The sequence below is a fragment of the Chenopodium album genome, chromosome 21 (genome assembly GCF_948465745.1).
Source record: "Chenopodium album chromosome 21, dcCheAlbu1.1, whole genome shotgun sequence".
In the NCBI taxonomy this organism is placed as follows: domain Eukaryota; kingdom Viridiplantae; phylum Streptophyta; class Magnoliopsida; order Caryophyllales; family Amaranthaceae; genus Chenopodium; species Chenopodium album.
In genome coordinates this window covers 1,723,904-1,746,719 of record NC_137854.1, presented here as the reverse complement: position 1 = coordinate 1,746,719, position 22,816 = coordinate 1,723,904, and the positions used below count along the sequence as shown (strand labels likewise).

General features: G+C 34.8%; 2 protein-coding genes across 2 annotated transcripts; both read right to left on the bottom strand.

Moving 5' to 3' along the window:
* Window positions 1-2,009: 2,009 nt before the first annotated feature.
* Window positions 2,010-4,711, bottom strand: LOC145601497 (karrikin insensitive 2 receptor CA-like). The gene is made up of 2 exons (XM_081657523.1): window positions 4,232-4,711; window positions 2,010-2,673 (listed from the first exon to the last, which is right to left on the bottom strand). The coding sequence occupies exons 1-2, from the start codon at window positions 4,597-4,599 to the stop codon at window positions 2,229-2,231; spliced, it is 813 nt and encodes a 270-aa protein (XP_081513649.1). The 5' UTR covers window positions 4,600-4,711; the 3' UTR covers window positions 2,010-2,228.
* An 11,977-nt stretch (window positions 4,712-16,688) lies between these two features.
* Window positions 16,689-21,767, bottom strand: LOC145600168 (subtilisin-like protease SBT1.7). The gene is made up of 3 exons (XM_081656067.1): window positions 20,884-21,767; window positions 20,142-20,511; window positions 16,689-18,333 (listed from the first exon to the last, which is right to left on the bottom strand). The coding sequence occupies exons 1-3, from the start codon at window positions 21,637-21,639 to the stop codon at window positions 17,159-17,161; spliced, it is 2,301 nt and encodes a 766-aa protein (XP_081512193.1). The 5' UTR covers window positions 21,640-21,767; the 3' UTR covers window positions 16,689-17,158.
* Between the last annotated feature and the right edge of the window lie 1,049 nt (window positions 21,768-22,816).

Here is a 22,816-nt window from a genome sequence, read left to right as displayed (position 1 = left end):
AAACAATGGATAACCTTATATCCTGACTATGCAAACTCTGTTGATGACTAAATTCTTGACCACAATCAATTTTGTTGGCCGTTTAACAGAAACTTGTAAATAATCAAAAAATTACTTAGCAAGCTCTAGACCGTTAATTTTTCAAATAAAAAGAGAAAGAAGCGGTATCGAGAAACTTGTAAATAATCACAACAATTTAGCAAAATGATGGACCCAGAAGGGAAAGTTAAATGGAGAACATAGCTCCTTGTCATATTGAGGGACAATCAAGGCAATTGACGGGCCAAACATTGTGGTACGGGGGAGCAAGAAAGCACCATAGATAGAACCATGATGTGAAAGCAACGGAATACTAGAGGAATGGTTGAATGCCTTAACTTGAGGCATCTCATACCTATGCATGAACACTAACATCAATCATCGTTCTCAAGCTAACATTAATCATGATTCTCATACTAATATCGATGATGGTTCTCAAACTAACATTAATCATGATTATAATCTTGCCACAGGTAAACAACTACACATGTAAAATCATTGCTTTTAGGTTAAACATTACATTAAGAACCATAGATTTCAACAATACCAAAGTAAGAAAACAACTTTTCATGGCTGCAAGGAAACTAAGCTCACGCAAATTACAACAACAAAAAGTCAATTTCAAATTTGCAATATTCACTCAAGTTAAACTTTTTTCTGATCAGATCAGATAAGTAAATGAATACAACGACAAGGGATAGATCTTGATTACGTTTGACAATTACACAATAATATTTGCAAGATAATCAAACATTTTAAAAAAATGATAATCGAATAATTTACTTGAGATTGTTGGATAATTTAATAGGCCGCCCAGGGAAAAGAGATCTAATTTCATATTCAATTATCTCGAAAAACACATAATTTTAGGGATATTTGATTCAATAATCAAATTAGGCTCATAATTTTCATTTCTTTTGGTTATGATGATTCATAATATTAGAATTAAGAACCAATAGTTCAGATTTTCAAACCCTAAACTTAATGAACTGATAATTAAATTAAATTATATCAAATGTAAACCCTAGATTCTGAAATTGATATGATTATAACAAAAACAAACAGCTTACCTCAGAAGCTGCTTCAATGAGGGATACGAGAATTAGATTCAGCGGAAAACGTGGACTGCGCTTCAATGGAGAACGATGAGTGCGCTTCAATGAATAATTGAGAGAGGGGTAGGATTGGAGGCCTTGGATCCCTATTACTTGTATAAACCATGACCCGCCACCGGTTATAAATGGGTTAGTTTCATCTGATAAATAAATGGGGCGGGTTATTATATGACTGTCTAATAATGGGGCAGGGCGGGTCTTAATGTCTTACAACAATTTACAAGGGTTTAAAGTAAATATGTTTTAAAAAGTTATTGCAAAAAATAAATGCAAGATTTTGAAGAGTAAAGGATACGAAGTATAACTTAAGCGATAAGAGCTTCCCTCCCATGAGATTTTGAAATCGATTCTCGCGGATCCTTGTGGCTCTGTAAACACCAGAAAATGAAACATTTTGACATTCATTTTGACATTCATAGAGTTTTAGGAAGTTATTTTTAACCATCAAGACCCACCACCTCCAAGCACACAAGCACCAAATATGAAACTCTCATCAGAATTTTAGCTTCTATAAATCCTCACTCCTTTCAATTCATCATGTTTATATCTTGAACCTGGTGTATGGGAAGCACGTGCATTAAAATTGCTAGGTGCATAGAGCATGTCGTTAAGTACACTCGAGCATATATAATAGAATACAAGATAACTCACTTGTTATGTGACTATGTGAGTTTCACTTCTCAAGTTTTGGAAGATAACAAATTTACTTATTTAGGTGATTTTGAAGCTAAGAATTATATATTGATCCGGTGATCCCATTTTGTATCATTATGCAATTCTTTTGACAATAGCCATTACTACATTTGATACGAAGTATGACCAAAAGTCTAGGTAAATATCTTGGCAGATCAAACATCAAAACATAATACAGTACCTATTTTAATTTCAAATCATTGAAACAAGTATGGCTACAATCTTATGCACAATATGTATGCCTCCCATAATAATAATGACACTGCTATTTGATACACTTGCATGAAAAATCAACATGCTACTATTAGTTATTTTTGCCTAATCACGTTAAACACACAAGAACAGGAACTAAACAAAGCTCAATGCTACTTATTTTTTAGACTAGGCAACTATGTCATGGCGAATGTGTCGTAAGAGCACTGGTATCGCACTGTCAGGGGAGCTCAACTGAGGAAGATGGCCTTCTGATGACATGACCTCGACGATAGAATCTCCTCCAAGATTCTGATGGAGATACTCAGACACAACCACTGGAACAGCCAAGTCTTTGATACTCTGAATAATGTGGCAAGGAATAGTCACATGACAGAGCAATTGCCTAAAGTCGCTTTGAAAAATGGTTTGAGCCACGCTAAGGGCAATGTCAGGCCTCATGTTGAATAAGGTCCTGCTGAACTCTTGGACAGCTACTGAGTCCATATCCCCACCCACTGCTAATGGGGCAAAACCCGAGCACCAAGCCTTGTAGTTGGACTGCATTGCCTCAAATAGTTGGTCTAGGTCTTCTTGCTCGAACCCTCCATAGTAGTCAACATCGTTCAAGTACCTGGAAAATAATTGGGGATACATAAAGACTCAGAGTTTAGACAACCCATGTGATGACTTTATGGTGTGTCACTAGCATTACAGACCCCAGTTCTATCACTTCATCCCACTTGCTAGGAGAAACTGATATGAACATGAAACTTCTACCACATAAAAGGCTCGAAAATCAGGACAGATCAGAGCAGCAAATAATAAAGATACATTCTAATCAATCATCTGTAAACAGATTACAGGATATCCAAGACCATATATAGACATAATAAAAATATGTTCTACATTAAGGCTGTGTAATGTATCATCGGTTGGAAAACATATTTCGAGCAAAAAAAATTCTAATACCGTTTTCACTCTTACCATCAAAACAAATCACAAACAATGGGAATTGATTCCTATACGTACTCTGCACAATATTGGATCAAGAAAAACCATAGGTTGAGACACAAGGTGAGGTTGGATCAACATTAGCATGTGTATCAGAAATTATTGACGTAACAAACAAGAAGGAAATTCGGAGGTCTAGCCGAAAAGCCAGTCCTCCACATGACCACATATATTTTTCGCCCATCACTAACCAAATAATGTTAATAATCACTTGAAATTCTACGGCAGAGTATTCCAAATGAGACTTTATCGATATCATTTTGTTCTTCGGTTTTGTTAGTACATGTAGCAAGCAAATAGGCCAAAAAGCGCATTTTTTTTTCCAAACAAATCAATTTTCAACAAACCAACCATATACGAAGTGATGAACTACTCCGTAAGTGTGTAAGGAATTCGACATTTCAAGCATTTAGTTGTGTTTGGTTTGAAGAAAATATACTTGTATTGAACTAAATTTATTTTTTCATAGAATTTTATCAACGCATGTACATCATTAATAGGACCATCAATTACCAGATGTATTAAACTAGAAAATTATATAATGATATGAAATTGTTGTAATGAAGGAGAGGAAAGGAGGAGAAACAAAAAGAAGGAAAATTGTGGTACTAGTCCTCTAAGATAAAGAACATATTTTCAACCCTTATTTCTTACATCCCTTTAAAAACAACAAACAAAATGGGAAAACTAAAATTTTCTTTCAACCACACACAACCTAAACCTCTAGCAATTATTCACCATTAAAGAAGCAAAATCAAAATAGCACACTCTTAGCTAAATTATGAAGGACAGTTTCAAAGAACGTTTTCGACATAGACAGATACTAATCCAATTTAATAACATGGACAATCCAAATGTAAACCATATTCTTCGATTAATCCAAACATTACAAGTACGTAACACATAACATTTCCAATTTCAAAAGCCATAGTCTTATTACAATTTCGATATATAATTTAATAATAAATTATTCAAAATTAAGCCAATTCAATCATAGGCCGGATTATTATATATACTACCAAGTATGAAGTACGGAGTATTATTTATGTTACTACCTTCGTTTTATATTATTTGTAATGATTTGACATTAAGTAGAGAGGAAAAATGTCTAATCGTTGCAAATAATATGAAATGAAGGTAGTACTTAAAAAAACGAACGGGGTAATAAAATGTCTTACCTCGGAGAAGCGGAGATTAAAATGAGCTTAGAGAAAAGATCGGGGCGCATAATGGAAGCAATGGCACCAACAATAGCAGAAACGGAATGACCAACAAAAATACAAGAAGATAACTTAAAATCCTCCAAAATAGCCAACAAATCATAAGCATAACCTTCCAAAGTAGAGTACCTCTCAAAATCAAAGTAATCAGGGTTAGTAGTTCCAGCTCCCATATTATCATACAAAACAACCTTATAATCATCAACTAAATGAGGTACCAAATGTTTCCAAACTGATTGGTCTGTTCCAAACCCATGTCCTAATACTATTACTTTTGTACCAGAACCTACTATTTTTACATTATGAGCTTCTTCTACTATTCCCATTTTTTTATTTTTTTTTTGGGGATTATTTTTCAAAGTAATATGTTTATGTTGGGCTAGTGTGAAAGAGGATTGTGTGCTTCTGAAGAGAAAAAGGAAGCGTTTAGAAGGTAGGTGACGAGTAGAATTTATAGCCACAGGAGACAACGATATTTTTTTCTTTTTTCTTTGTTTTGTTGATAGATATAAGGAGATTTTCGTTTTTTTACACTCCATGTAATTATGGCGAGGAAAAGTATCCTAACCAGACTTTAAACCTCGTCTTATTGTTTTAGGTCCATTATTATGGGCAAACACGTCACGCACTTGGGTGTATGAGATAAATGAAAGGGTTCAAACCCTTATGCACCCTCATTTAATTAGTTTCATTTTCCATATATTAGGATCTGAGATGAAAGTCTTACCAAAGTGAGTCAAACTTTACTTGATTGAGGATATATTGGGTGTGCGTTTTGGACACGGAATATGGTGTGTAAGCGGCCAAGTGCATGTGATTAGGATCAAGGTTCTGATTTTTGGATAGAAGAGATGAGAGTGAGTGTGACTGTGTTTAATTTGAGGAGTCAGAGTGAGAAGAGTCGATGTTTTTTGAATTAAATATTGGAGTGATAGGTGGAATTATGATAGTGATATAATTTCTGGAAGTATATATGATGACAAAATCACCAATTCGGCAAATTGATTGGGATTAAATCATCAATTAATAGCTGTATTGTTAATAAATGCATTCACTTCAGCTTATTTCATACTTCATAGTCCATAGTAGTGTATAATTATAAGAAAAAAATGTTGACAATTGGGTTCTACTGTAATATACAAAGTATTAAGATAAGCTAAGAATTTCTTTACTTCGGAGTAATTTGTTACAATGGATACCTTATTATGATAAACACCATGTTCCGAAATTCCATTTGGACCTTGAAAATAAAAATTTGTAAATCCGTGCTTTTTATAAGTTACCCTTGACTCGTAAATTTAAAAATGGGACTTAGTAAATTCAAGGGCCTGCGGGAAAATTTGCATTTGGTACATTATATGCAGTCAGAAATTCACTTAAGGGCACCAAAGGTAGAAAGAAGCTAGGAGAGTGACAAATTCCTGCACTGGAACAAGAACTTACATATTCTCTTGGGCCACTTCACCATTTAAGTGCTTCAAAAAGCCATCAAGGGCCCTGCTTTGATTCTAGTTCTTTTAGTGGAATTGATGCTCCATACTTTTGGCAAAGACTAAACAGTTTAAAATTAAGGGAAGAGCTCTCCAATTAAACATCTTTAGCACTCTTGACACCTGAATGAAACACAAGCGAAAATGATTAAGAAAAAGTATGCACTACTTGCATCTAAATAACCTGAATCCGTTTATGCACCACAAAAGATGACCAAACTAAGCTAGTTTGTGGCAGCTGCATAAAATATTTACAGAAAAGTCTGAAGCCTGGCCATAGTATTAAAGCTAGGCCTGAAGACTGCAAGACTTAAAGCATCAAAAATATATCATAACACTGTGATAACTGATAAGTCTTTGGTTCACACAACGGAGTAATATGTTTCCATTGCCCATGTCTATGCAAAGGAACTACGGAGCACACAGGAATACAGATAACCTCTTTTTTTTAAAAGATGCAACATGAAAGCTATAATAGCATTAACAATTATTCGAGAAGTGATAAAGACCCTAATACTGGTGGAATAACGGAAACTACCATTGAAAAGGCAAGATAGATTCGCTACAAGTAGGGCCAACCACAGTCTTCAGCAATCCAGGAGGTTATATCTAAAGTTATATGGTTGAAGAAGGGAGACCGGAGACCTGAGTACAACTAATAGCAAAGTAACTCTTAAAGAGTTATAGTACATGGGGGTTGTGAAGAAAGAATAGACACAAGATAAGGATACTACTCAGAACCGGGATTTAGTGGTGGTTTGTCAAAGCAGCAGTTAATAAGTTCGAAGATCAAACAGAAGAGCAGTGTAGCAATATAATGAAATTTGTCACACAACACGCTGAGCACAGGCAAACAGAAATACGATGAAAATTAAGCCCTTTATAGAGCAATAGCACAGTTAAAAACTCCAATAACACCCAAAACTAACTTAGAAGTATTTTTTGAGAGTGATAGGAAGAATTTGGGTAGCTACACTCTAAAGCTTATACACTACCATCACTAGTACCATCACATGGAACTCTTAGAGTCTCAGTTGTTGCTGAAGCAAACTAAAAGAAGTCGTCTCAAGGAACAGCAAAAAGAACTAACACAGACAAACAAATACAAATAAGAGCATGACAAAAGGAAACAAGTGGCAGAAGCTTTAACCGATCCCAATTCTAACACCACCACCGCCACTAATGATCGAATAGCCAACACAAGAAGACTTGATTTTTCCAACTTAATTAGTTCGTTTTTTGAGCTTTACACATTGTCTTGAACAAGAAAGAAGACTGGTCATTTAGATAGGCGAGTTGGTCTAGCAATCTACCCTGAGGTGATTCTTATTACTTTCGAAGTAAAAGCATAATGGACAACAGAATGGACTTGTGCATTCCATCTCATTTCAAAGCCAAATAATCCCCATAATACTCTCTCCTTCCTCTTCTCTATCTGTTCCTAATGGTCAAATTTGGGTGAAATTCCAACAACATATATCCTTGATAAACAATATAATATTCAAGGCCTTAAGCCCTTAATTTGATGCTAGAGTCTCTCGGAAAAAAGGGTTGCAATTTTTGCAAGGGTAATCACCATTCAGCACAATGTAATTTCCTATCACCTTGGATTATCTACAGATAATTTGTATAAGGGCTTTTAAGTACAATTCACAACTATATAAAAGATTCTGAAATATTCAGTTAAAAAGTACGAACAAAAAACTATTGTCAGAGCAATCTCAAAACTCGAAATCCATTGTCGAGCAATTAGCGAGCAACTAAATTGAATTATATCAAAAAACATCAACTGTTCAAGAAATCCTTCAATTTGAAACAAATATCATATTATCATCATATTGAATTAACAATTCTCACATTTACCAGAAATCAAAGTAATGCTATTCAAATGTAAATTGTTTTACAGGAGAATTTAAATAATTTAATAATTAATTACCTGAATTCCTCCTTCTGAACTGGGACGAACATCTTTTTTTCTCTCCATTTCAACTTTTAAGGGATTGACCTAGTTTTAAAACCATGGATACTGGCCCAATTTATTTCAGCCCATGGTATTTAAATGTATCGGATTGGGCCCATTCTTGAAAATTTGACTCAAACTCTGTCCAATCTTGAGTACCTCCGCTACTATGCATGCATCTCATTCTATGAGTAAGTTTTGTTCATTAATTAATCTTTTGGGCATGTAATAAGGATTTAAAAGTGTGTAAAAATATTGCTTCAAACAATAAAGAGTAAATATAATTAAATGAGAAAAAATTTCATACTTGGTGCATAAAAAAAGTTCATTCAACCTTGTAGTAGCTTTAGCTTTGTCCAAATCTAGTATGCCCTATGGTATCTAAATACGATCTATGTTAATTTTTAATTGCAACAAAGGAATATTATTTGTATTACATATAATATCCCTTTGTTGCGATTAACAAATAATATCCCTTTGTTGCAATTCAAAATTAACATAGGTCGAAGAGCATGGATTTGTCAAGGATGTAAGTTATGTGTGTGGATGTCTAAACTTGGTATTACAAGTAATTTTATTAGATAAAAGTGGAAGCAAAAGTTTTGCAAATGGTGTTTCTATTGTTGATTGTTTATTGATAGAAAACCTAGCTACTAAATAGCTAAGTTTAGGAAGTATTTTGTTACATCTATAGTGTAATTAATTGCACTGATATCTACTTGTATTATACTGTATATATCAATGACCTCTCATGGCCTTATCATTCTCTAGGTTATAAAATAATGTACTTCATAAAATTTATTACCATTATCAATTTATAGTCAAGCAAACGTATCAAAATCTTTAAAAACAACATCAATTTTAAAGTGAGAAAATAATATCCTTAAAGTTCCTTTCTTGGAACATCCTAAACTTATAGCTAGGTTTCTATCCAAAGAAACTTTAGGTGTAAAGAACCCTTATAAGATCAATAAATCAAAATTTATACTTAACTTATAAAGATAATAAGATCCAAAGAAACTAACAACAGTACAAGTACTTTTTACAACTGCTAGCAGTAAGCAAGGCATCCAATGAAGATTTTATGTGGGTACTATAGACAACCAGTTATGAATTATGATGATTCTACAAAGCACTTTGTCACCTTTTTTTTATAAACATTTAAGGTACCATTTTAATGATTGAGTCCGACCTCATTAGTCATTTTTTATAAAGTCAACTTCATTCTATGGTATTAATTCTTACAACTACGTGATATATACTGCGAGTACTACAAAAAAAGAAACATATATAATTGTTTCTGATAGATTTTTTAGCTTTTGTAATCCACGCCGTTGCAACATTTTATAATAATGTGACTTAGCTTTTTATACAGCATTTGCACCACTGTCCTATGTCACGAGAGACCATTTTCTATTCATAGACCTTAGAAAAGTAAGCATCATCCATAAATATTTTTAACTCTTTTCACACTTTAATCATGATACCACCACCACCACCTCTCTAAGGCCACTGTTTCAAATTATCCCTCCCATTAGCACGCTTCCTACTTTTTTTTTAGTATGTCACCAATTTATATACATATATATAATATAATTTATGCTCAAAATTTTTAAAATTTGATTATAAATTGAGGGGATTATATTGTACTATACATAATTGCTCAAGTACTATATACACTTAGCTTGTATTATTTGTTAATAATGTTATCATGATGAAGAGATAAATAGTTTTAGACAATGCTTGTAATCATTCAAACAAATTGTACAACAAAAGCAGTTAATTAATTGTTTATATCAAGTTACAAAAGTCGAGGTTCATGGAGTGGAGGGACGGTTTGTCTCTCCATCTTCCCAAGAGTGACCTGGGTTCAATTTTCATGCACTCACTCCTCTTGTGATAGGAGGGACACTTCCCGTATCTTCCCGTAAAAAAAAAAAAAAGAAATATCAAGTTACAAAAGTCAAATTTGATGGTTTTTTTAACTAAGTCAAATATGATGGGTTAAGTTAATTTTAATTGGTGAATTTCAAATCAATGTAAAGACTTATTGACATAAATATTGAATATTGCAATAATCAACACAAGTTATCAACCAATGTATTATTAGAATAATAAGGACTTTAATTATAAAGTAATTTATTATTTTGGTTCATGAAAATCAATTTTATTACTCCACAATTGTGTTCAATGAGTCAACCACTATTCTTAAGTAATGTTTTATATTGTGAGGAACTGCCTTAGTTAGGTACAAAATTGACAAAAATGTAGACTTAATTGTAGTGCGTATGGACATGTCTAGGCAGCTAGGTGCCTAGTTTAGAATAATGTATGATATGCCATAGAATGTTAAAGTTTCGTGAATTTACAAACACCTTTTCCAAATTGCAAATATACCTAGTCATTTTATATAGACGTCATCATTCGCACCATAGCATGAGCTCCTGATATGATTACTAATCACACATTTCAAATTAAAGACAAAATTATACAACCAAGAAAAATTTACTGTTATTAAAAAGTTAACTCCATTGTACATCGAAATCCTGATTACAAAATAAAATATAAAAACATGGTAAAAGAATTAAATTTAAAAAAAAAAAAATGGCATGCATAAATAAACCTCGTGGAAGAATCTAAATTTCTTGAATTAGAGTTTTCCTAAAATTTAAGAATTATTATTATTAAGGATGCTTGCATGGGAAAGATTCTTTAGCCATTCAAATGTACGATGTTCATGATGATGATGATGATGTGACATGACTTTCTTTCCTTGTCGGATTTGGTTGTTTCTTCTCTGTTGTTGCTGCTGTTGTTGATGTTGCTGTTGCTGTTGTTGTTGTTGTTGTTGTTGTTGTTGTTGTAGCAGATGATGTTTCTTTTGTTCTGAATTCTTGTCTTCATTTAAAACTTGGCCTTTTCCAAACTTGTTACTGCCAAAATAACCACTCTTAACAACGGTTTTATACTTTGGTGTGGTTGGAATTGGTTCTATTACCCCAATTGTGCATTTGCAGCTTTTAAAGAATCCACCGTTATTGATTTCATGTAATTGACTCTTCCTCCTCTGCATCTCCGACACGAATTCGCAGGATTTGCGAGGACGGTCGTTGTTATTGTTGCCGGCTTTATTGCTACTATTACTGCTACTGCTACCCGTACTGTTATTACGAGGAATTGTGAATGTCTTACCAAAATTGTTTGTACGGTGGTGACGTAGCTTGAGATCTTGTAGCTCAATTTCCGGGGTACGTACTAGTCCTAGCTTTAAGACGTCCCACATTTTCGATTTTTTCCCTATAGGTGAGGCCGTGTAGGCTGAAAAACGCGGACCCGTGCCCAAAATTTGAGGTTTTGGGCTCGGGTACGAGTGGAATTGATTTTGAACAACCTTATTAGACGATTTTGATACCAAAGGAACAGTTTTGGCACTGATTGCCGTGTTGTTAGAACAACTACTACTACCACTACTACTAGTAGCAGAGTAATGACTTCTAATACTACTACTTCTACTACTACTGCACCTTGACCCAAACGTCCTACGGTCCATAGACTCGGACCTCGACACGCTCCGCAACCCGGACATCGAAATGACCGAGTTGCGGTAAGGCAGCATCAGGCCACCCGAGAACACCTCATCAGCTGCACACATTTCGCCTTCTGGTGCTGTACATGACCCGATTAGAGAACCGGAACCGAAATCAAAATCGAATTCCAAATCATCCTCTCCATTCTTGTTCTCTTCATCTCTTACTCCACCACCATCATCTTGATTCCCAGTACTACTACAGATTGGAAGATCAGATAGCGATAAAGCTTCTTCCAATTCTCTTTCCTCTTCATTACAATCATGATCTTCGCAATTCCGATTTTCCAAACTCTGGTTAGATGACATGTTTTAAATTTCTATAAAAAGAAAGGAAAGTTTATAGGGAGAGGATAGAACAAACTTTTATAGGGGTGATAGAATATTGGAAGAAAATTTCAGTGAAAACATTCTCTTTTTTGTAGTAGAATGACGAAAATCAGAGGCAAATGTGCCGGCCACTAATAGAGCCAGGAATTTGAATGCGTATATATATTGGTATAACAGATTTGATTTGAAATTATTTGAAAGAAAATAAAGTTGGACACGTGTATAAAAGGTATGGGGGACAATTTTAGTGATTGTGGTTTACCAAGTAAAGACAATATTTTTTTGGTTAGTAACGGATCAAGTATATCTCTTTCACAGGAATGATGTTTTTTAGGGAGAAAAAAGATGACTTTAATGTCGTAATTTTGCTTACTAGTTGTATTGCATAGATTACGCTCCAAAGTCAAACCGAATCCCATGCATAAAATCTAAATTATCTAGCAAACTCGAATAACTATTATTGGAGTATTGAACTATTGATCACATTGTTTAGGGGCCTTGCAAAACTAAACAACTTGACCATGCCACATTGCCACTTGCATATGAAATAGATTGCAGTATAGTAGCATTCATTAATATATTTATATCGACTTTTGCAGATGTCATCCTTAATTCTTTATAAAAAAAAATTTACTTTTATTGGTTTAAAGTGTGTAAATCTAATGTAGCTAGCTAGGTATAGATGTGAATTATACTGTGGTTTAACCAAGTAAGTGACATTTTGAGAATATTGTGCGATTGTATATCGGTGGTCTCGATCAAAAAAAGAATAACATTGCCAATAATCTGATTAATTGCATTCTATTGTAAGGTTTTTGTTTCGAATGAGTCAAAAGGTCATTACAAATTAGTGGATGAGGGGAATTTAAGTTTGTAACTTTTCTTGTATACAAGCCCTACCTCCATCTTTGCCTTAGTATATTTAGACTTTGTAATAATGAACATCTCCTAAAATTACACCCTTGCATAGATTAAAAGATCATACTGTTACTGGTACTTAGAATATTTCTATGTTAGACAATAAAAATACCCTAACCCCCAATAAAAAAAAAAATTAAAAAAAAAAAAAAGAAGAAGAAGAAGATGATGACGTCAATTCATAATCGTTACATATAGCTATCAGAGTCTAAGAGAATAATGTAGAAGCTAACTAACTAATTGAATGCCTCAATAATATAAGAGGCAGATATAAGAGGACCAAATTGAACCTAAATTAATTAGGGTGACCAATAAAGATGTGATGCGATCGCACAAAATAAAAAATTAAATTAAAATAAAAATAAAAAACGTGACGTGAGAAGGGATGGTCCAGTGCATGCAACTACTAGTAATTTACTAAGCTGTATATGTGTGATATTTTGTTTTAAATTTGTGGTTATTGGTTGATATTATGATACAAGCTAATAAGGCAGTAAGGCACAAGCTAAGCTTTCATGGACGGCTTGTGAGTAATGGCATGGGGTTCGCTTCGCCTTTTTCTTTTCTTGCTGCACGCCTTTGCCCCCCGGATAGGGAAAGGAATGTACCACTGTTCTTATGTCCTTTCTTCATCAACCTTTTTCTTTCCTATCTTTATTCGATCTTAGGAAAATAAAATTTTGCGGAGTACTTATACTTGTATTCATCTTCGGGATTTGTCACAAAAGGCTTTATGACTTCATTGACTTGTATTTGATGTAATAAGCTAAGTTTACATGTATAATAGTTGTTAAATGATTTAGACATACTGATACAAATTTAAAAATATAGACGAAATAAATTATATATATGATCTTGAATTCTAATTTGAATTGAATTCAATTGTTTACAAACAAAAGTAACGAGGAAACATAGGGTTCCTTTTCTCAAGGTGATCATTAAAGAATATGACCAAGTTTATTGGGTATTGAACATGTACATTTGAAATTAAGATATAGAGTATTAAAATTGTTGCTATATATCACAAATCATCTACTACGTATGTTTGATTGTTTGGACTTTATTCACCAAGTTTAGCTTGAAATTGGGTCCAGACAGTGAGACTAGAGTGTCAATTTCAACAAAAACATTCAATGTGCAAGCGGCGGCAAGCTTATGGAAGAATAACGTTTTCAAATGTTGGATTAGGCCTAAATACAAGGCTAGATATCTCGGCCCGTAAATATAAATCACGTTTGCATTGTTTGGGCCATCAAATGGACCATACTTTTTTTTTTTTTTTTTTAAACTTCTCTTTTTTTAATGAAGAACTTCCAAGTCTTAAATGATCGTTATGATTCCATAACAAAGAGTTGTGCACTTGTGCTTGATTGTGATGCTTTGAACGTTGTTCCAGCAATTAAGGAGAAACAAGGAGCTGCTCCAATTTATCTTTTCTCCAAGGAAGTTAGTCGTGTTTGTGAGGATTTTATTTCTTTTAAATGTAAGGTCGAAAAACACCCTTGCCCATTTAGTTGCTAGGTAGGATATAAGCATTAATTCGAATTTCGGAATGCATACGTTTGATATTTGTTCCCTCAAAGTTTTTGGTGAACCTTCATTTAATAAATTGAGTTTACCGCATTGTCATAAAAAAAAATACTTAAAAGCATGTTTATATAAAACCGAATATATATTCATTAGAAAATACAAAAAGACAAGAAGCGTAACACTAAAGAACAACAAAACGTGTACATATAGTTAATTAGAACGCAAATTAACATAAAACCAAAACCAATTTGGCATTATTCATGGAACACCTTGTTGGTTAATAACATCCGTGGCTGAGCCAGCGGGTGCACCACCCGAAGGAGTAGGTGCATCGGTCCCTCCAGCGCCACGGCCGGGGGTCACATCCTTGTGGCCCTCGGTACCATAGCCTTGTTGCTTATAGTCTTCCAAGTCTGTGTATTGAACATAAGGGCTAGTCTCAGTTGGCAAACCCTCTAACTTCTTGGTTTCCTCTGATTGTTTCTTGTCTTCAGTTTTTGGGGTGCTGCTGTCTTTCTCCATCTCTAAACTTTTTCACACTTAATTACTTCCTTTAAATTCTGTTGTTTAGTTTTTGTACTGTAATTTCTAATTAAAGGATCAGATTTTATAGTTTTCTCAATTTTTGTAGTACTGCCACCACCTTTATGTTATGTAAATACGTGTCAAGTTTATACATAAAGGTTTCAGTGCATTTTGCTTGGTTTTCATCTGGTACTTCCAGCAATTGTTTCGATTTTCAGAACTATATCTCTATTTCCCGTGTTTCAAGACCATGACTCCTCTACTCTAGACACGTATAGATAAGGAATTTTATGAGTACTGATTCAGTAATTTAATTAGGAACTAAGAGAATAGAATGAAATAAGGCCCTGTTCTTTTCACCTTAAAAAAATAATATTAAGTAAAAATAATTTCAGTTCAGTAAATATAAGTTCAGTTCAGTAAAATTAAGTTCAGTTCAGTTCAGTAATATCAGTTCAGTAAAAATAAGTTCAGTTTAGTAAAATTCAGTTTTCTTAAAGAAGAATTATAGTAGAAAAATCAGTAAAAATAATTTCAGTTCAGTAAAAATAATTTAATTTCAGTAAAAATAATTTCAGTTCAATAAAAATAAGTTCAGTTCAGCAAAATTAAGGTGAATCAAATAGAACCTAACTAACCTGAGTTATAGAGGTTTATTTTAAAATTTTGGATCATTTAAATTGAATACTTTTCAGATTGTTAAAAATGTTGGATTATAAAAAGAAATACTACGCGAATAAATACTATGGACATAATTTAAGCATTCTCATAGTCCTTACAGAGTTACAGTAATAATATTTATGGTTCATAAAATCGGGAGTAAAGTTCTAATCAATCCTTGACTCTCACCATCAATCCATCATACAGATGAAAGGGCTGGTCAGTTGCTATCTGCAACATAAGGCCTTTTGGGCCTTCACTGAAGCTCAAAATGTGCGGCCCTGAAGTCTCAATAGAATTGATTGGCTAATTGGTCTGATCGGATAAGCCGATAAGGTACCTTTTCTTTTTTCTTTCTTTTTGAGCTGGAAAACACGTTATGAGAGTGTTTGGTATAAGCATCACAAATGAAACGGAAAAGAATCAAATAAATAAGGGAAAGAGTAATGATAAACTTTACTTTTATAATATGTTTGGTATCTTAATGGAATGGAAACAATTGAGTATATTTGTGATTGAGTAAGGAAACGTATTTTGTTTCCACTAGTTTGTCAAGGGTAACAAATTGGGGGATTTTGGAAATGGTGTTTGTTACTTTTAACCCATCCCAAACAACTAGAAATGAAAACACATAATTGAATCCATTTCCTACATCTAAGATTAGTATACCAAATGCCCCCCTATGTATAATGACTACGGAGTATTTTCACTATTTCATATACAGTACAAGTATTACAATCAATAGCTTTCATATCAATGATAATGACAAACATAGTTGTGGCTTTAGTTAACTACAAATTAACATTTAAAGTAGTTACATAGTATTTAAAAGTATAAGTCTTTGATAAGCTTATTGAGTTATTGATCTGGTCATGGTTGTAGTCTAGTAAACTACTTAAGCTTGTGGATACATGTGAATGTTGGTATAGGAACTACAATTATCAGATTAGTAACAAATTTTCGTGTTACATCTACAAGGAATCGAGGACCAAAGTTACAACTCTAATAAGTATGTCTAATTATCAAGGGTAGATATCCTAACCAGTTAATATGGTGTATTTCTTTTTACTACGGACTAGTAAAAATAAAAGTTTTTTTTTGTTTTGGGTAAATAAAGAAATTTTTAAATGTTGATAATAAAAATGAACATAAAAAACCAGAAAAAAAAAAAAAAAAAAAAAAAAAAAAAGCAATAAGAAAAAGTGCAAAAAGAGAATTTAAATGAATACGCCAAACTTGTGTAGTGTGAAGACACAAAAATATTGGAGATTGTCAATTATACTTGGTAGGATTATAATAATTGAGCGATAAGGATAGTGTGGGATGCTGGATTCAACTACCACTGCATAACCCCAAGTACACAAATGCATTATCAAAAGAAGCCAAAGTTGCCACCCTGTAAATATGAACTCTTGATTAATAATTTCTCTTTGGATAAAAATCATTCAACAATTGAACATTGGATTCAAGTACATGATTATTTTGTTCTGTTCTTATCTTGAAGAACAGTACATGATTTTTTTTCCTCCACTCTTCAGTGGCACAACAATTCAAATATCTTTTTTTTTTCAAGGTAAAATAATACAAGTAGAATAATAGACTAATGGGGTGCCTTATCTCAGGGCTTTGGTAGGTGTCTAACCATGGCCTCATACCCGAATTTCGGAGGCAGCACCATGAATGTTAACTGAATGTTCAATTCCATGGTAATGCGATGCTACTTGTTGCACATATTCCTGAGAACCAAACATTATAAATCTCTACATATTCCTGAGAACCAAACATTATAAATCTCTACGTACTATACTCGAACATAGTGAGCATTGACTTAACCTGAAATCACCAAGGCCAACTGCATTTTCCTTTCGTCGTAAGAAGCTTTATTATCACGACCAGCTAAATGCAATCGGGCTAGCAACTACATGCTTACCATCCGCCCAATCAATCCTAGCAAATCTCATTGTATCTGAAGGCATTTGCCCGGCAGAAAAAGTGACAGTGTATGATTTTTTATCATTCATCTTACTGAAGCTCAGAATTTCTGGCTCCACTGATACCTTAACCTCTGGTGCCTGTGAAGTAACAGTAACCTGATATGAGCCGGGAGGGCCAACATTGGTCAAGGTTCGTGTGTACTTCACCACGGTGGGTCCACTGCTTGGACTTCCGGCTGCATCAGTTGTTGGGCCTGTTTTAAATGAAACTGCAAATGAAGGGTAATTGAAATCTGATATGCTGTAATCCTTGTCACAGGTGAAATTTCTCCTAGCAACTAAGTTTATTTGTGATGGGGTGTACTTCAGTGCACAAAGAAAACCCAAGTAATCGTCGACTGTGAGATCATACACGAGACCAGGATTCAGGGCAGATACAGGATCGACGTGTCCAGCCCCATGATCCAGTGGTGTGGACGGCTTCCCAGTAGCAACATCCTGCAGTACCTGCCCGTTTTTGTAGGTAACATAAGCAGTAGTCATCAAAGCAGATTTTATGGCTGCAGGGCTCCAATCAGGGTGCACTCCCTTCAAAAACCCTGCAAGGCCGCTTACATGAGGGCAAGACATTGATGTCCCTGAGATGATGTTAAACTCAACTCGCCTCGAGTCAGAAGCCTCTCCGGTGGGCCCCACAGCCCCTGTCCACCCGGCTAAGATATTGACACCTGGTGCGATCATATCAGGCTTCAAAATTTCAGGGGTGATCCCATTAGGACCCCGGGAACTAAAGGCCGCCACCACTGGAGATGGTTGCACCCCAACTTTCGTTCCCTCGAAAAGGATGGTGGCAGTCGCATTCAAGTCTGAGATCACATAGTCCCTTATTGCATCTCCATTCTTCTGGCCCACCGTTGTGGCTGGCAATAAATGTGCATCAGCAACTAACTCCTCCCCATTCGCCTCGGTATTCGCCAAAATCATACCAATACCACCGGCAGCTTTGACCACCGCACCCTTCTGTACCCTCGCATTCACCCCACGATCACACAAGACAATCTTATCTTTCACCTTCTCCGGAATTAATGATCCAGTCATACATAAACTGCCGCTTTTGCTCGCATTTCCTGCAAGAGTATCAGAGTTCACATTGTGCCCATCCTTACAATTTTGTAATTATTATAGAACGCCATGAATAACAATATGAATGGCATAAAAATCTTATAAGCCGCAAATTGCTGGCCCGTCATTCTTTGTATTATTAGTGTGTAGACGCAATGAACATCCAAATTATCACATTGTTCTAGCTAGCATACATTTGTTGACTATACTGACAGGAGTCACAGGATTAACTAAGTAAATTCGAAAGCAGAAATCATGTAATTTCAAAATACTTGTGCTGTGGTCCTTGTGGGGTCTCACTTTGTCTAAATATGAACCAATAATGTGATAACGGAATCCCATCAAAGGCGGTATGCTACAGGAAAACAAAAACCATAGCCGTAAATCCGTAATGGGTTCCAACAACAACAAACTCTTAGTCCCAAAATAATTTTAGGGTAATCCGTTTGTGGAGCATATAAAATAAAATAAATGAATAAAAAAATCTTGATCACAGGATTCTGAATTGTTAACAGTATTGCAGTTTACCTACTTTTCTTTGAATTTAGTTGCAGCTTCTAACCAATATTGTACCACTTGTACTCCATAGTAAATTTTTGGTATTGCTCAAAACTAAAATGTATTCAATTACTTAACCACTAGTGTGTGGAAACAAAGGCTTGAAAATAAATTTTCTTGTCATGTCAGATACTTCACATTTACCCTCAAAACTAATGGTAGATTGCATATCACCTAAATTTCTGGTCTATTTTGTGCCATGGTAAAATATTGTCACAATCATGGAATATGTATAATAAATCAATCAAATTCAAGTTAGTTGAGAACATTGTCTTAATATTAGCGTTTGGTTTGTTATATTTGTTAATATTGTATTTATGTTAAGTTTATCTTGGTAGGAGTTTTAGGCAAGTTATGTATTGTGTATATATATGTGAGTTTTATCAATACAAAGGTTAAGCCGTTTTCTCCACAATATTCTTGAGTTTAACATGGTATCAGAGCCAGGCCCACGGTTTGGGACCTCTAATGGCTTGTGTATATTGTCAGGCCCAAGTTTGGGACCTTTAATGACATTAAGTATTCTGGGCCAAATTGAATTGGATCAAGTGATCCTTGAGTTTAAAGGGACCTTACATGTGAGGGGGAGTGTTAAAAATAAACCTCTCAAGTGCACCACATGTAAGTGCCCCACATTGGTTGAAGAAGAGAGAATTAAACACGCTAATACTCCCCCTAAGTAGCCCAAAAGTAATCAGCTCTATAAATCAGGAGAGGTTGAGCAATGTGGGGAAAATCAAAATTATAATCTTTAGCGTCACTACTTAAATGTCCATCATGTCAATGTAATGAAAACTAAGTACTAAAACGGATATATTACAAGCTAGCATGGACGCTTCAATGAAGAGGCAGGTTTTATCAACATTCGACACATGAATACATTGACATTATGACATACCTCATACACATCTGAAACCTGTGTCAATTACTTATATCCTTAAAATCTTATATCATAGACAGTATAATTTTATCTATTAGTCTAAGTATTAAGTTCTGAGTTCATATCTTGCCTAATCAAAATCATGTATTCAAATATTCATACTTGAACTGTATTTTTCAAATCACCAGCTAGCCAAATCCACATCATTCAACTCGTGTCTACTCCATATTAGTTCTCATGTAAGATGTAGCCTAGCTAAGTCTTGTGCAATCACTAACCAAAATCAATCATCAAGATAAATGTATGGAGTAAGCTACATTTTGAAGGTAAGTACCAAGTATTTAATAAATTCTGGTGGTTAGCAAAATAATGTACCTGCATACACAACTGGAACCATGCTTTTAGGCAAGGATGCACCACGGAAGAGCGAAACTCCAAAGTATTTCTTCCCATTACTAAGGCTAGCTACAGCCGGAAAATCCCGATCCAATGTACCAGCCCCCACGGTAGTAATCCACGGTGCTACATTCGACAAGCTAAAGGCAGTAGGCCCTGCATTCCCTGCCGAGCACGACACCAAAATCCCCCGTTGCATCGCTGCAAACGCACCAATGGCCACACTATCTTTATAGTAATCCGACATACCCCCACCTAGTGAAAGAGAGAGCACATTGACATTATCCTCAATCGCCTTATCAATTGCCTTTAAAATATCTGAACTGAAACATCCTCCTTTCCAGCACACCTACAATAACATTAGTAACAAATTTAATACTCCCTCATAATTACTCCATTTCATGCTGTATGATCATCACAAAATCTCTCCTGTATTGACAACAATTTTATTCAATAACCGATATTTCCACTTTTCGAAATTAGTTTTCACATTGTCCCTAACTTACACAATTGAGCACAATCTTACAAAAATTATAAATTTCAATTAAACAAAAATTAAGACCCCATATCATATCTCTACACCACATTTTAACTAAAATATTAATACCAAGTAGATACAATATTCTAATCTTAAAGCGACAATTAATATGAAGTAGATGAGAATTAGTTAATACTACGATTGAGATTAGTATAAAAAAAAACGGAGGAAGTAATAACTGACCTTGTAGACAGCTACTCTGGCTCTAGGGGCCATACCTCTAGCCGTGCCAGGAGCGTACCCAAAGAGGCTAGCTCCTTCCACAGGGGATCCAGCTGCAGTACTCGCCGTGTGGGTCCCATGACCATCATCGTCACGTGGGGACTTCGACTCACGTGACCCATCAAACGACCCAACCACAGCCTCATACCCTTGAGAAAAGTACTGTGCGCCGATGAGCTTCCGGTTACAACTAGACGCGCTGAAATTCATCCCTGTCATACACGCGCCACGCCACGTGCTTGGCACGGGACCCATTCCTTTATCGTCGAAACTCTTACTCTCCGGCCAAACACCCGTGTCTAACACCCCGACAATGACGTCACTTGCTGTCTCCGAATCAAGAACAGCGTCCGGAGTTCTGTCGAGGCCGAGGAATGACGGTGTTCGAGTCGTGTGTAACTCGTACCGTGTCTCGGGCAGCACCGACAGAACTCCGGGCAGGGAAGAGAGTGACTCTGCTTCCACCTCGGTCAGCCTTGTCGCGTATCCGTGAGCAGCGTTTGTGTACGTGTACATCATCTCCGCCGTGTCGGAAACCTGTCGGAGAGATGACTGAAACCGCTGTAAATGCTGGTCAAAGGTTGCCGGCATTCTTGACTTCTCCACGTGGACAATGAATGTCTTCTTCTCCGGCGACACCGATGAGGACACGTGGCAAATACCCATTAACAACAACATGATTATCGACATAATTGGATAAGTATTTAGCAACCCCATTTTTTTATTTTTTTTTTTTAATTTTGTAATTTTTAGGTTACAAAAATAAAAATCTGAAGTTCAGAGTGGAAGTGAGGGGGTATAAATATGGAGAGAAGTAAGATTATGAATTTATGATGGGATGAAAAAGACAAGGGGAGAGACAAGGGAAGTGAGTGTGGAGCAGAGAGCCAGAGAGCATTAGCTAGGATCAGCTTTCGTCACGTGTGATCCTTTTTTCTGTTTTTTGTTTTTTTTATAAGTAATTTTTAAATTTTTTGGAAATTCTCAAGAATTTCTATTTATCGAGATTCTGTTTTTTCACTTTTAAGTAATTGGTGTAGAGTAAAATGCTTCGGTGGATGGTGTAATTAAGTTCTGTTTTACAACCAAATGATAAGATTGTGAGAAGGCTAGATTGTGGAAGGTTACCCATCTAAAGAAGGAATTGCCTAAAATGGTGTTGGCAATTCTTTCATTTCACGTAATTTACTACTTTCTTCGATTGTGTAGCTTGTCACATTTTATTAGTTTTGTTAAGTGAACCTTTTTTTAGGTACTTTTGAGGCGGATATGTATATGTTTGTTGGAAAAATAATTAAAAAAAATGTTTGTAAAAAATAAAAAAATAAAAAAAGAATGACGATTGTTATCCTCTTTTCAAACAATTACTTACACTATAAAGTTTTATTTCATCATTTTTAGTAGGAAAATGATAAATGTAGTAGAAAAAAATTTACAATAACTAAATCATATTGTCGATTGATACATAATTTTGTCATAAAAAAATTTCAATTTATACCCTTCAAAAGAATCTTCTGGTGCTTTTTTTATACCCTTCAAAAAATTTCCTGAATTATAATGAAGGAAATCGTCAATTTATTTATCATCATACTGGATTATAATCATAACTGTAATATATAGTAATCAATAATCTAGAATCCCTCAATGACATCATATCATTGTAAAATAACAGTAGTTTGGTTATAGGTATTTATAAAAGCATAGATTCATCATTGATTTTTTTCCCTGCATATTTGCATAAGTATAACAACTTGTAGGATAATGAGGTCCACATTCCACAATGAATGAAACAGTATCCATGATGCAAAGCTTTCGGTGGTCACTAAAACTCACTATTCCTACACTTTTATTGTGGGTGATGTTGAACGCAATTATGTAAAACAGGTGAAATTTC